Source organism: Pyxicephalus adspersus, chromosome 11, assembly GCF_032062135.1.
Source record: "Pyxicephalus adspersus chromosome 11, UCB_Pads_2.0, whole genome shotgun sequence".
NCBI classification, from domain to species: domain Eukaryota; kingdom Metazoa; phylum Chordata; class Amphibia; order Anura; family Pyxicephalidae; genus Pyxicephalus; species Pyxicephalus adspersus.
The window spans coordinates 29,756,921-29,772,092 of NC_092868.1; the positions used below are offsets into that span (position 1 = coordinate 29,756,921).

Genomic DNA, 15,172 nt, shown 5'->3' on the forward strand with positions numbered 1-15,172 from the left:
GCTTTATTAAATCAGGCCCAATAGGAGGGGAGATATGGAGTGATAGGAAGCAATGAGGGTTTTAGGAGACAGAATTATACCATGCTTGTCTTGATTACTATCAGGTTAGAGCACCATCTAGTGGGTAATCAATATAAAAACATTTGAAGAAAAGCCCTGATTTGATCCCTAGTTTTCATTACATGCTTGCAGGGATTGTGTTAGGACGAGTCCTAATACTGTGTTCAATGGACTGCTACAAACCATTCCCAGTGTTAATGTGGTCACTGGAGTTTTTTGATGTGGATATGTCCATTGCATTACAAGGAAGTTGTATACAGCTCACCCCCTTGTATCAATTCACCACCATGTACACAAAAGGTTTGTCAGATAGCAAATAGCTAACAAATTCATTTTAGTTTTGCTGGATCACCCAGCTTCACTGATGAAAGTGTATCCGCTCCAGCCTTGGACAGCTTTAATAAATCAGGTTTATTAACTTAAGCGCAATCCACTATCACCAATCTAAGTGTAAAAACAGATAAGTTTAAGAGAACTGATACGTGTTTTAGACATTGCATCATTTATCTGGGACATTGGCCTTAAAGCATAATGTGAAGCAAAAGCTACAGCAAGTAGATATACAGAAAACTTGAAGAAAAGTTGGAGGAGTTCTGTATCACAAATATCCAACAAATAATAATAATAAAAAATAATCCAACAAATAATAAAACATGAAAACAATTGCATTTGTTTATATTCTTCTTTTACTAAGTACTTAGCAAACTGAGTGTTAGGGTTTAGAGTTACTTTACATTCACAGGAGCAATGAAAAAGCATGTGTTAAATTCTTGTAATTTTTCAAGCCTTGGACTTGGTATTTGCAGTGATGGAATTTTGTATTGTCATGTCCACAAGTAACATTTTCAGGCTTAATCAGTAGTAGTCTCTAGAAAGGATTTCACCATGCTATTTGGGATTTACCTATTGATAAAAGGCAATCTTTGGCTTTGGATTCCTGACTATTATACAGCTCTGTGCTTTTCCCATACCCTGACTGCAAACAAACAACTAAAAGAAAAAGAGAAGTGGTATACCCCATCTCTCTCTGATCTACATGACCCTCCTTGATCCTTAATTAGACTACCATGTTTAAAAAATGAGCTTTCTATTTAATATATTAATAGGCATCTGGCATGAAATGTTTATTTAGAAAATCAACACAAATATTTATATATAAATATTATAAAACATTCATTTATAAATGTGAAAATAATACAAAAAAAAATCTGAACAAATGCCTTAGCTAATTGTAAAAGCAAACAGCAGCACACAATTCAAATCACTCTTCAGGGGGAGGCCATCAAAATATTTGCTTGTCGTATGAAGGGAATCTATTGCAGATCCTAATCCATTTGGACCAAAATCCTGTAGCATTTTGATACCTCCTGTAAGATTCATGTTGTCATATGTCACTGGTTACTTCCCACCTTGACTATGCATTTCAAGCTGGATTCTTGGATGTAACAGGACACAGAAAAGTGAAAAACACATTAAAAACACACAAAACAAGTCAAAGGATTTATATATATATATATATATATATATATATATATATATATATATATATATCAGTAAGCAGGAAGGCAGTAGGCTTTTAAAACAGACATAGCAATAAAAAATTTGCTACCAGTTGTTCTTTATTTTAACATAAATTTAAAACCAGCCAACACTATTGCATTGAAAATTATTAGAAACTGTACAAGACATGTAAATTTCCAGTGTAAAGTGCATCTGTAAAAACTATAAAGCTGATTTATCAAAATACTAAAATGTCCTAATAATTCAAATCATAAGGATTATATTTAAGAAATACAAGATGGCAGGCCTTGGTGCCTTGTACAGGGATACACTCTGTCTTTAAAGTTTTTGCTCCTGGCACAAGTGCCCCTTAGCTGTTAAAGAACAGAACATGAATGTGTCATCCACAATTTATTAGTGATTAAAACAAAACACTTTACAAGGTCTGCTGCAGTGTGTTCTATTATTATGTTTTCTATAAATGTACTGATCAGTGCACAAGGGAACTTCACAGAATTCTCCATTCTAGAATAAATTTTTTTAGCCACAGAGTTAAGATGATGAAGAACCTCTGAATAGTTAGAATAGATCGTTGTTTTGGGACTCTCCACATTTCTAATACATTAGTAAACAAGAAGCTGTATTTTTTTAATTATTAGTGCTTAGGAAAATAGAACATAAAACTGATCCCCCCACACACCACCTTTAAGCATACAAAACATTGGTAGAACCAAGCATAGCCTGGTTATAGAGTGACAGATGACTATGGGTGGATAGGAGGACAGTAGATCAGGAGCTGGTCATAAAAGGGGATAGAGGAGGCAGAGTAAATTTAAATTTAATTTAGGGAAAGGTAGACAGGGCTGGAATTGATCATTGACAGAGGATACAAAAAGGCAAATTGTGGAGCTAATTGTGACATGGGGTTGGAGCAAGGAAAGATGCAGTAATTGGAAATGGAGACAAATAGGCACCTAACTGTGGACTAACGGGGTGCACATCAAAAGGTAACTAAGAACTAAAAATAGGTGAAAGTGGGAGCTCATAATATTTGTAGTGCAGAGATGAATAGAAGCTGATTAGGGTTTAGTAGGGAGGAGGAGGTACAGGAACGAGATAGAGTACTAGTTAATTGTGGGAAAGGGTTTTCATCAGCGGTTATGGAGGAAGGCAAAATAGGAAATAATCATGGCCAAGGGTGGAAAGAACAAGCACTGACTGTGTGTTTGAAAACACAGGAAATTATTTTATTTGAGTAGTGAGATAAAGCAAGATCTTACTGTAGCAGGGGGGGAAAAGTAGCAGTGTAAAAGCATATTTTACCATTGAGTGAGGAGGGGCAGGTGGGCGCAGAGTGGGAAATGGTTGTGAAATGGGGAGGAACGTAGCACTTGTTCTCCTGACACATACACATGGTGGAAGTGCAGTACAAATGTGACTCCTATACAATACGGATTTGTAACAGAATCTAATCTGGTGAATGTGTTAAGTGTTCTTCTTGCACTTAGGCTGCAAACAACAAATACCACCTTACACAATTATTTTACAATTAACTTCTAAACATTTTAACAGACGCACAAACAGCCATTAAGAATGATTCTTTTTATTTTACAGAAATTGCATAGAACAGTAGTTTTCATCAAAAAATATCCTTATAGTTCTTTCATATACAGCTTTATATGGATGTCTGGAAAAAGACAATTTTTACAGTAAGGGATAGATTTACTAAAACATTATTTATGATTCTCATAGGTTTTAGTTCATGGTATGAATAAAGAAATAAAGAATAAAAACACCAAAAATGACCTCACTCTATCAGTACGGTGCCCATCTTACCAGGGAGAACATTCCAGGAGCTACTGTTATACTGTAAAATTGGCAGACATTAATGAGACTTTGCAGCACATTAGAACAATTGTCACTTTTCATAAATGATGATGTGGTAAATCTATCCATCTCAGTTACACTATGGCAAAGCATTATATTTACATGACCATTATGACTGTTTTTTATGTCATTTTTGGAGCGTTTGAGGATGTATTGTTCATATTAGAAATGATTTTTTTCCATACAAAACATGAATTCTGGCATAACAGCCTTCAAAGACACACAAAAAGCCATTGAATCTCAACCAAGAAACACATTGAAACTGTCTCTAGTTCATGTATAGGAGAACAACCTTATTCTTACCAGAACCAAATAATGATTTTTGACAAAATGTTCTGTTTATCATTACAAACATTGCAGGTGTTAAAATAATAAATGCTCAGAAGCATGAAAGACTTAAAATGAAGGAAGACGATGTTCCTCACAATCCAAGGAAACAATACAACAGTCCACTACTATATTGGGTAACAACATACCAGTTTTTATGGTGCCAAGACTGTAATGCCAGCTGGAAACACGTAGACCCATTGTGGGGGATTTTGTTTTATACTGCGGGTAATCCAATAATAGGATTTTACTCTAGTTTAAAAAAAATAGTTTTTATAATTATATGGTCTTAAAAAAAAGACAAAAATAAAACAGCACTGGATGTATTGTTGCTCACGTTATCTGCTGTGGCTCTTTTACTCTGGCTCACTGCTATTTGTAGTCTTTTCCCACAAACTCTCTTCACTTTGTGCTGGAGATCCACCAGATGGACGCGTTCTGAGACCCTGGAAACGACGACATTCCGGACAGACTCGGATATGTGTACATTCTCGGGCAACTAGAGCTGCTTCTTGTGCCAGTCTCTGTGCCAGAGGGTCGGGGCCGCTGCCCCCACACAGTTTACCATTGCTTAAAATGTTGGTATTGCGTCCTCTTTTATCTTCGGGTATAGCTGATCTAGGCCGTATGATGCCTGCCCGCCTTCGACGTGGCAGAAAACTGTCTTTGCAAAGAATAATGCTGCTTAACTCTGACATCATTTCATGACACACAGAAACCTGTAACAACACAGAAGCAAAACATTCTCATTAATAGGTATTTATTGTTTAATATCTAATAACAAGAGTGAAAAATTAACTTGTTCTTTTTAGATATTTAAAAATTAGTTCAAACCAAATGGGAAAATTGCTGTGATAACTACAGAATAAAAAACAGCAGAAAAATAAAATAGCTTTGTCTTTTTATAAATAGGTAAAAAAAACCATTATATATATACTCAAGTAGATTTGTTGACCTGAAAAAGCCATTACAAAAAGAATTCCAGGTTTATACTGGGGGCCACTAGATGGCTCTGTATCCTCAAGTAATGTGTATAGCAAACTCTCGCCATCTGAGGCAGAGTTTGTAGCAACCTACATGAGCAGTGGTCGTCAACTGGTGGTGCGCGGCTGTGGCTGGTGTGCCCACCAGTGGGGTCAGAAGAAGGACCCCGTTGGGGAGGGGGGGCGCACCGGCTAGAGCCGCAGACAATGATAGACATTGCAGGCTCAGGGAGGTCGGCGTGTTATGTCTCTGTCTACTCTCCCATCACAGGCTCAGACCTGCCATGGGAGAGTGGGCAGGTTCTGGCATCATGATGTCACTCTGGGGGAAGTTTCATCCCCTTTGAGTGACACGCGGCTCCCCAAAGCCAAAGCCATGGTCCAAAGCCCATAGGTTTAGTGCTTTGTAGGTCCGAAAAGGTTGGCGACCACTGTACACGAGGATTCAACCCATCTACTATATATATCTACCATAATCACAGAATATTGTTTATGATTAAATGACCCATCATAACTAACCCCAAAGTACAAAATACTTTAACCTGTAAAAAGATGGAAAGAGAAGCTTAACAGACTGAGCCTAATGTGGTTTGTTTACCCTTTTAAATAATTATTTAAAAAATTCTACACCATGGATGTATCTATTCACATAAATTGTATTGTCATTGCTGTTGATTACTGTTTTGAATGTTAGTAGTGATGGACACATTTTATGCCCTGGGTTTATACTCAAGTCAATGTAGTTTTTTAGTTTTTTTTTCAGGTGAAAGTATTTACCTCAGTTTATATTTGGATCAGTTTATATTTGAGTATATAGGATAATTTCTTTATAAGTCTCTATATACCAACATAATACTCAAAATCCATTATATACAAAAAAAATGTAACCTGATATTTTCGTGACAGGGTGCTATTATACATTATGGGCCTGATTTAGGGTAAACCTAAATCAGGCCTCATGCTTCTTTATTCACATAGCATTTTTATTCAAAGGCATATAGTATATACAAATAGAAAATAATAGATTCTAAAGAAAAGATGCACAGGTAGACTGTACTATCTTACCTGAGTGTCTTCCGAATGTCTAACTGTCCACAGGAACTCAAGCATGGCCATGAAGATAGCCACTATTAGTCCACAGATTAACACAACAAAAATGCCTCCAATATTTTCCATGCCCAGACCTAATAAAATGAGAAAACATGTCAATATTAGATTTGAAATATAGACTTATGATCTGGCACTGGTTATGACGATGTACATTGCCATAAATATTGTGTCTGCACTGCACTGTTCTCATGGAGCTATACCTTTTGGTACAAGCTACTCTATGGTTTTAATGTTAATGAAGTAATTCTATTTTATTACTGCAGAATAATCAGTTAGCTCCTACTTGTTATCTCTTTAGGGGTGAGGAAGAAGGGGGGGGGGGGATAACTGTATGAAAGTTTAGTTATCTTTTAAAGCAATATAAATATGGTTTCAATAAAGTATGTTTGCTTGGTGTTTTCTAAAACTGAAAGAGTGAATCCAATGAAAACATTTCTCATTTACCACTTGTATAAAAGAAGTTTAGAGTTTTAAAATACATAATAAAATGGATAATCAAAAAACAAATTAAAATCAGTTACCCTTTGCTCTGTGGTCTTCTTCTTTTGGACATTTACCTCCGTCCCACCATTTCCGTTTTAAGTCTTCCAGGCAGTTGTTTTCCTGTAGCTGCAAAATTGCCAGATCAAACTCATCTCGAAAAGAAGAGCCTGTCAATACAAATACAGTATGAAGCTTAGATGTATGTAAAGCCTTAACTTTCCCTACTTGTTTCTTTTGGATAGAATAAGGAAAGATTGAAACCCTATCAGTTACTTCTTTTCTGTTCGTGTCCAGCTGGGCAGATGTAGCTTTACTTCCTGACTTCTAGATGCAGATGGAATTGAAAAGAAATCAGAAAGCAAATGCCACTAAAACACGCATTTCTATTGGAACACATCACATTTTGCTCTCATGACAACACTAACATTTAGATTTTCAGACTCAGTAACAAGGGTCATCCCAAATAGAGGGACAGGGAATACAGAGTGAAAAAATGGGATGCCTTTTACTTGTTTTTGCATTATTAAAAATAAATATGATTTTCTGAGATACCCTTAAAAAATCACAGAATGCTAGCTTCTGATCAGTACACACCTAATTCAAGCAGTCATTCCATTTTAAAGTTTTTTTAAAAACAAATTCTTCCATATTTAAATACTTACTTCAACAGCAACTAAACTTCAGGTATGAAAACTTTATGTAACCAGATCCATTGACAGTATGTTCTTGATAAGCTACCTAAAAAGCAGTTAGACCCAAAAAAAATTTCAAATGTGTAACTATACACATTGTTTATTAGGAGATAGGGGTATATCTCTATATTATTAAATGACTACCTTAATCATTTTACCTACATTTGTCCTGGTATCTATTAGAAGAGACAGACTGTACTATTGTGACTTCTGGGCACTTTTGATAATTGGCCACTAGATGACTGAGTGAATATTGTTTAATATGCTTTGAAATGAGCAATAAATAGGGATTTGCATGACTGTAAAAGAAAATACAGCTGGATTGATAGGAATAATTTGTAAATGTACACCATATACATTATTACATTTATTCTGCACTAGTAAAATATTCTTAAATTAGTTGAGTGGTTGTATAAATTATTTTTTCCCCAAATGTATACATTTTTTATTAGTGTTTATTAAAAGCCAGAACAGATATCTGCAGAATTATTCAATACAAAATTTAATGTTTAAACTATTTATTTGTTAACTTATTCTGAATTTTGATCCTGTCTGAGTTGGTGCTAAATCATAAAGTAACAATGACTAGGAATAGATGTGTTTTTTTGGGCACGAATTCCAGTCTCTGGCTTCACATAGGTTGCATAGTGAAAGTGGAATTGTTTGATGGAAGACACAGTAATTGTAGATTGCTCAGGTAATCACTTGAGTCTCTTTTCATTCTTAATCACTTTGAGTCCCATTGGATCAAATAGGTAGAAGAAGGATATACTATTCTCTTGGAAAAAGATATGTTCTCACTAGTTGTCATTAGGTTACAGAGGAGACTGCTAGGGTCAGACTGCATTAGGTTTACAATATTTCTACATTAATTCTAAGACATACTTCTTTATGTCAGACCATGCTATCACATACTGTCACAATGAGGCTGCCAAATGTAAATATGCAATTTTATTCTAAAATATTTATTTATGATTTCAAACAAATTGGGTGGCATTGTGTTCAATGCCATTCTCTTATTCTACAAACACAGGTTTGAGGTTAAATAGACCACCCTATTGTCACAGGAGGTTTAGACACAGGAGGTTTGACCCAGCAGGAAAAAATACAATGACCTTTTGCCCCTGTGGCACCATAATGATATTAAGACAGGAAGACATACAAACAATAACCCTTTTCCTCTCCTATGTTTTGTTGCTGCCTTTGGCTCCGTTGATGGGGTTTCCGATCACTTGATCTCCCTTTCATCCCTTTGATTTAGGCAAATAGACAAAAATCTCCCCATTGGTGAAATGAGGCTTATGATAATAATCTGAATGAGGTTCTCTGTAATATTTTATAGAAAACAAGCATTTTTTGCAGAAGGATTTAAGTGAATAATGAATTGTATATAAATCAAGACTGACAGCTGTTGCTCTTTTGGAGGAACAGTTCTTTTTTTTTGTAACCAAATCCACATCTACTAAGTCTGTATATTGAACTATTTATTTCATATAACATAAATAACATATGTTACTAGTTATTTTTATTTGCCAGCACATTTGATTGACAGACATGAAAAAGTTTATATATATATATATATATATATATATTATAGTATATATAAATATTTCTGCTATTGCATTGCCTTCAACACAAGGTATATATACGTTGAATAAATAAGAAATTTGGGAGATAAACTCTGCTGCCCATACCTAAAGGCATACCAATGCCGTAGCCCTTTGTGTCAAGCAGGCCTCCAACCTGAGTGAGATTACAGTTTCGTTGACGATAGTATTCATTCATTGTGGACTCCAGAAGGAAAGCATAGTTTGAGTTCAGCACTCTGGCAATTCCTTCTTCAGTGCTCTTGACAAACACACTGGGCTGTTTTGAATGCATGTAATTCCACATTCGTTGATAGGTCTGGTATCGGGAATTCTGGTAATTAACAACATAAAATAAGAAAGAGTAACTTTAGCAATATAAGCTTGTGTTTAAAAAAATTACCTATACAGGTAGCCCCTGAGTTACAAACATCCGGGTTACATTCAAATCGTACTTATATTCTCCTACTGCATTTCCGGTGCAATATTGGCACTCCCCACCAGGTATTGCTATACTTGACAAAGTAGGCTCCAGCTCCGGAATTATGAAGTTTTCATTTACACTTTGTATGCTTCCTGGTCTGTTCATTCTAGATATAGAGATATTGCCCCTGATTCATCAAGCAGAATCGGATTATCGGTCGCGCATTCGTATTCGCGATCCGAAATCGTACACGATCGCGCTATTCAGCAACTGAAAAAGATCGCGGCCGGAGCCGCGCATCTCCGGCAGCTTTACACTGGCCCGCGGTAATCCGCGATCGATGGCCGCGCATACTTTCGCGCTTCCAGCGAGCGCGGATTTTATTGATGAATCAGGGGCTCTGTCTATAATGTACAGAATATACATTTCTCCCTGATCTCTTTTTTCCATGTGTATATGCAGTGGTTAGAGATTTTATTTTCTGTTGTCCCATCCTCTCCAACAAATCCATCATCTTCTACCAAGATGGTTTGAAGTTGCACCACTGTTTAAGCATTTACAGAAAGGTATGATATTTTAGGATAATCATCTCATCTAAAGTTGCATTCAATAAAAAAAAATGTATCTGTTCCAACTTACATTCAAATTCAACTTAAGAACAAACCTATAGATCTTGTTCAAAACCGGGGGACTGCTTGTATATCTTTTTTAATTAGTTCTTAGTTGCTGGATTAGGCCAGACCGGGCAAATAGGAAAATTAGTGTAATCAGAAAATAACCACTCTCTTTGAATTACAGAAAATCTGCAAAATCTGCTCAGCTGTGTTTAAATTATTTATGTTTTAAAAAATATTACATTGCATTCAGTACAATCTGCCAAAACCTACGTTGTGTTCATATCTTAACTTTTAATTAGTTAGGTTAAGCGCTCCGGTTGAAATGACAGGTCTTACTGATTTTCTAAGTATGAGGTTGGCACATTCCCTGCAGGAAATATACTTAAACATGATTTGTTTCTGCAAATGCAATGCACAGTTACTGCATGAAATGAACAGTGAGTATGGAAAAATCCACAACATAACTTTGAAAGAAAATGCAGTCTGATAAAAAAAACTCCTTATTTTTACCTAGTGAGAAAAGAAAATGTAACAGCAACAGTAGTATTTCAGTAGTATTATTCCGTATTGCTAAGCATTTATCGTTTTTAGTGTGATAATTCACTTTGCTAAGTGAACAGCCTAATCTCATTAAAGCCTAATGTGTTGCTAATTAGTGTAAAGAGGCCACAGTCAAGCATGCAATTATTAAGTTTACATGTAATTGATCTCCTATTATCAAATTAGTATTATGGTAATAATTACTTGGAAGAAAGTCATGCTGGATCCTCCATGTATGGTTCCATACTCAATGGTAGTTTGATCGGCTAAGTCATCCACTGACTCAATGGGTACATCCATTCTCTGCACAGTGAGAAAGGCAGCAAGATTTGCTGTATATGAGGAAATAATTATCAGGGTGAATGCCCACCTGTCCAAAAAAAAAAAAAAAATCACAATTTTGAATTACTTATTGGTTTTCCATTCATCTGCATATACACTAACACCTCAAAATGTAAACAATGCTGCTTTGTGCACAAAGGCAGAGGAAACATATTAATCATTATATAAATATATATTAGCTTCAAACTCACTCACTGCAAAGAAGTATTTCAGACTTCAGTCCCAATTTTAGGGCTCTCTGCCCATGTTTATTCACAAAAACATCAACTTGAGGAATCTCAAATCCCCCAGTCTCAAGGACCAGTTCTTTTTATTAATATCGGCCAGTGGCTCCAGAACCATTTTCAATATCTGGCCGATAATCCCTTTTCCATGTGAAACTTGGGTAGATTATGTCAAATGTGTTAGGAAACGCTTATGGGCTCACCACCGCAGTATTCCAGACTGCCTATTTTGTCCAGAGATGTCACTAGCAGCAGCAAGGAGAAAAAATAAACAGGAACTTCTACTGCTTCCCTTTAGCTGTGCAGCCTGAGATGTACTATCTTGGCATCCCCTGCACACTCCGAGGCTGTGAACAGCTGAGACTTTGTAGCCTCTCTGCTTCCATCGACCAGTGCCTGTTGTAGTGTTAAGCTAGGCTGACTTCCTGCTGGTATATTGATTCACTTGATTTTCTGTTCCTGACCTATTGATTGTATGCTGCCTGGACGGACCTTTTGCCTGTGACCCGACTCTGTTTTTGGCCTTGTGAAAACCTCCAGCTACTTGCACGTAATTTATGTACAGCAAACAAGCAAGCCCCCGTGGTTGTGGGCTCAAGCAAGTTTAAATTTTGGTTAAGAGAATTCATTCAACACAGCGATGGGCCGGTAGTCCTATTTAGTCATTAAATGAATCCGCTCTATAATTCAAATTATGGTTCACTGAAATTACAATGGCTAAAGGTTTGATTTCTTTTTCAATACTGAAGCTGAACAGTGAACAATTATACCTATGCTTTTGACACATTAATTTAGATCACTATTAGAACATACTGTCTATTGTCATTGTCTTATGGAACCACAGAATAGAAATGAGGCAATATGAGGGAGAAGGCACTACCATTTCTATATGTGTTGCCCACTATAGGGCATTGCAACTTGCCAGTTTACTTTAGACTCTACCAGCCATGAAGGGAAAGGTGAAATCAACCCACAGATACATTAGTTAATGAATCTTTCTTTTCTTTTCTTACCAAACTCCACTGACACATCGTGTGGACAAGGCTCTTGGTGCAATGGTAGATCCCTGCTGCATAAATCCTCCAACTGGAAACCACAGACTGTTTCCAAGAGAGTACTGATTAATGAGAAGATTGCATCGTCCTTGGACACAAGGATGAGGACTATACCATTCATATGGAGTTAATCTAAAGGAAAAAAACAAACAACATAGGAAGCAACTCTCACTGCTGGTGTATATAACTCAATATATGTCATCTCTGGGCCAACCACCAACACTGATACATGGGGACAGTAAATAGCCCTGTGTAAGATAACCCTAATGTGATTTAAGGTTAGTTTACTTTTAGGAGAATGAATAAAAGCTGAGAATGTGCTAAAGACTGGTGTGCTCTGTGAGGGTGGAGGGTAACTGAGTCTGTTGCTTTGCCCTCCACTTTGTCTGAGGTGTAGATAGCTTTTTAACATGTTCAGTATTTTATGTTACATTGGTTGATTTATAATGTCCCGTGTATCTGTGTGAAAATTATTTTGGCAAGTAGCTTTGCAATTGAACAAATATTTTGTTTAGAAAAATAGTTACTATTGTCATACCTTGAAAACCTTTTTTGTCATGCCAACTAAGTACTATGTCTGGAAACACTGATCAGACCTTGTAGGAGTGTAGAGCTGTTGTTTAAGATCAGTGATCACGCTGCGGACCACTAAATCCATGGACTCTGAACCGTGCATGCATCTTGTGTCACTCAAAGGGGAAGAAACTTCCTCCAGAGTGACGTCATGATACCAGAACCTGTCCACTCTCCAATCACAGGTCTGAGCCTGCTATGGGAGAGTGGGCAGGTTGTGTTCAGAGACTTTGGGAGCCTGCAATGTCTCCGGGAGACTTGGCCCGTGGCTCTAGCCGGTGCGCCCCCCCCCCCCCCCAAGCGTGGTCCTTCTCCTGACCGCGCTGGTGGCCAGAGCCATGGCCCACCTGTCAGATAGCTGTGGCCCACTACCGGACCGCGGGTTGGGGACTCGTTTTAAATTCTTGAAATCTACGGAATTACATCTACTAATCACCTGATCATGTGGGCAGGAGCCAATGAACAAGCTGTCTGGCTGATGACCTGAAAAATAGCTGTTCAATGTAATTGCATATAGTTAGATTTACCAGTGAGCCAAAGATAGGATTTTTCTGACCCACCATTATTTTTTAGGCCAAAGGAGGTCTGGTTGATATATAGCTACTATATGACACCTTCTCAAATCTTTTCCTTCAAATTTACACATGCTAACTTATGTCAGAAAAGGCCAATAGAGAACAGATTTAGCCATAAACTGTTCTTCATCTGAACATTGTCAGTACAAAAAATACTGTGACAGATTACAAATGACGATGTCAGAATGTACAGCAGCAGGTTGTTCTTTTTATGTCCGGCCTTTTCTTTGTTATATTCTTCTCCTTTTCTTGTTTCTTATTTCTTCCTATGTTCATGTTCAGACTACAGAAAAGACTGGCTTATGCTGTTCTTGTTTACAACATTAATTAAAATGCAGTCTGAATAACAGCTGCAGAAATTTAGTAAAAAGCCCATCTAGTTGGGAACAGCCAAGGTAGTTATCAGCGTGTGTGAGCTAAAACCACCCAGTTACAAGCAGCTGTGACATTGCCCTCATTATTACCAGTGAAATGATAAAATAATTGGAAATGTTACCTGGCTACTAGGAATAAAACACAGCTGACAGCTAAGTAGCCAAGAAGCATAAAGAGCCATACTCCAGGTGAGAATGGATCGAGGAAAGAGAAGTAACCTGGCTTTCTTCCCTGCAATAAAACACAACTGATTAATATTGGACAATGCGAAGAGAAATTTAACACTAAATATACAAAAAAATACAAAATGCCAAAACATTCATATTAGAAAGAAGCTAAAAGTAATGTATAGTGGTTTGTACATAATACATTTTATTATCATGAATAATTATCAGGATCAAATTATATATATTTGGTATATTTTTATTGAATTCTAACTGTAGTTTAAAACTTTTCAAGGTTACTGAACAAAACATTAATTAAGGCAAATTTAGGAAATGATCCAGTTCAGTGATATAAACCAAAAATGTGCAACTTTCTTCCAAAAATCCTAGATATGATGTAACTCATGTATGACTTATTTAACCGTACTTAGCACATTCCCTGTAGCAAAGTAGAGAGGAACCTGTGAAAATGCAGGTATGTCAATCAGGATTATTTTACCATTTAAATATACTGCATTGTGCTGCAGGAGAGTACAATTGTCATTAGGTATAGTGAACCCAAATTCAAACTCTTATTATCTCATATTATTTGTGGTAACAAAGAGACAATAGAAATGGGCACACAACAAGAAAAAGCATTGGTTCCGTTTGGAACAGTGTGAAGTTGAACAACACATTCAATTTTCCATGAAGTTCATAAATTAAATTTCTAGATAGGCCTCACGGCATTGTATGGCACGGCAGTGCATTGTAAAATACAATGCTAGTAAAGGAAAGAAGACAATGGGGAGGGAAAAGGGTGCTGTCCAAAAGGAGGGTGCTCAGTTACATTTGTCCACAAATCTGCAGAAGGAAAGAACTTGTGGCCTACAATATTGGTTGATGTAAATTTCTTCGGAAGCATTTGTGAAGTACCACCAGACAGCTGTGACCTCAAGATATGGGTACTTTGCTACATAATTTATAGATTTGGTATCTCTCCTAATAACAACTTAATGTTATTCCTTTTATTTGAGGTTGGTCAGAAATAAAAAGCGACCTACAGGGGTGAAAAAGATATTATATGCATATTTAGGATCCCTTGCATGTTTTGACTTTACTACTGATTGATTTAACAATACTTTTTCTTAACCAAAAGCCTATTTAAAGCTGATAGTAATTTCTAGAGTGTGAGCAGTCAGGGCTGGCTTTCAGTTCAGCTACTTATACCCGGGCCTCATGCCATTGGTTCAGGTTTAGGTTGGTCCACTGAAGAGCCCATGTTTGACCTAACTTGCACAATTCAAAACATGTTTGTAATAATCCTACATAAAAACAAGGGATAGTGTTGGTTTCCACCCCTGTCCTAAACACAAAAAAGTACATATTATATACCCTGTTTCCCCGATTATAAGGCACTGTCTTATATTTTTTGAAATGCCCAAATATGTCCTAGGTCTTATTTTCAGGGGATGTCCTACTTTTTCATGAAGAAGACTACAGTACACATTTATTGTTGAAAGTCACTCATGATCACTCATGTGCCATTGATTGTCCCCTTCTGATCACTCATGTTCTATTGATTGTCCCCTTCTGATCACTCATGTTCTATTGATTGTCCCCTTCTGATCACTCATGTGCCGTTCATATTCCCCTTCTGATCACTCTATGCAATG

The 15,172-nt window shown here is 36.7% G+C and overlaps 1 protein-coding gene across 1 annotated transcript in view; it reads right to left on the reverse strand.

The window, feature by feature from the left end:
- Positions 1-3,147: 3,147 nt before the first annotated feature.
- Positions 3,148-15,172, reverse strand: part of GRIK4 (glutamate ionotropic receptor kainate type subunit 4) — a 147,755-nt gene continuing 135,730 nt past the window's right edge. Inside the window, exons 15-21 of the mRNA XM_072425981.1 lie at positions 13,475-13,584; positions 11,789-11,962; positions 10,414-10,579; positions 8,737-8,962; positions 6,389-6,517; positions 5,823-5,941; positions 3,148-4,493 (exon numbers count right to left, since the gene is read on the reverse strand). Coding sequence (XP_072282082.1) covers positions 4,131-4,493; positions 5,823-5,941; positions 6,389-6,517; positions 8,737-8,962; positions 10,414-10,579; positions 11,789-11,962; positions 13,475-13,584 — 1,287 coding nt within the window. The 3' untranslated portion in view covers positions 3,148-4,130. The remainder of the gene's footprint in view (positions 4,494-5,822; positions 5,942-6,388; positions 6,518-8,736; positions 8,963-10,413; positions 10,580-11,788; positions 11,963-13,474; positions 13,585-15,172) is intronic.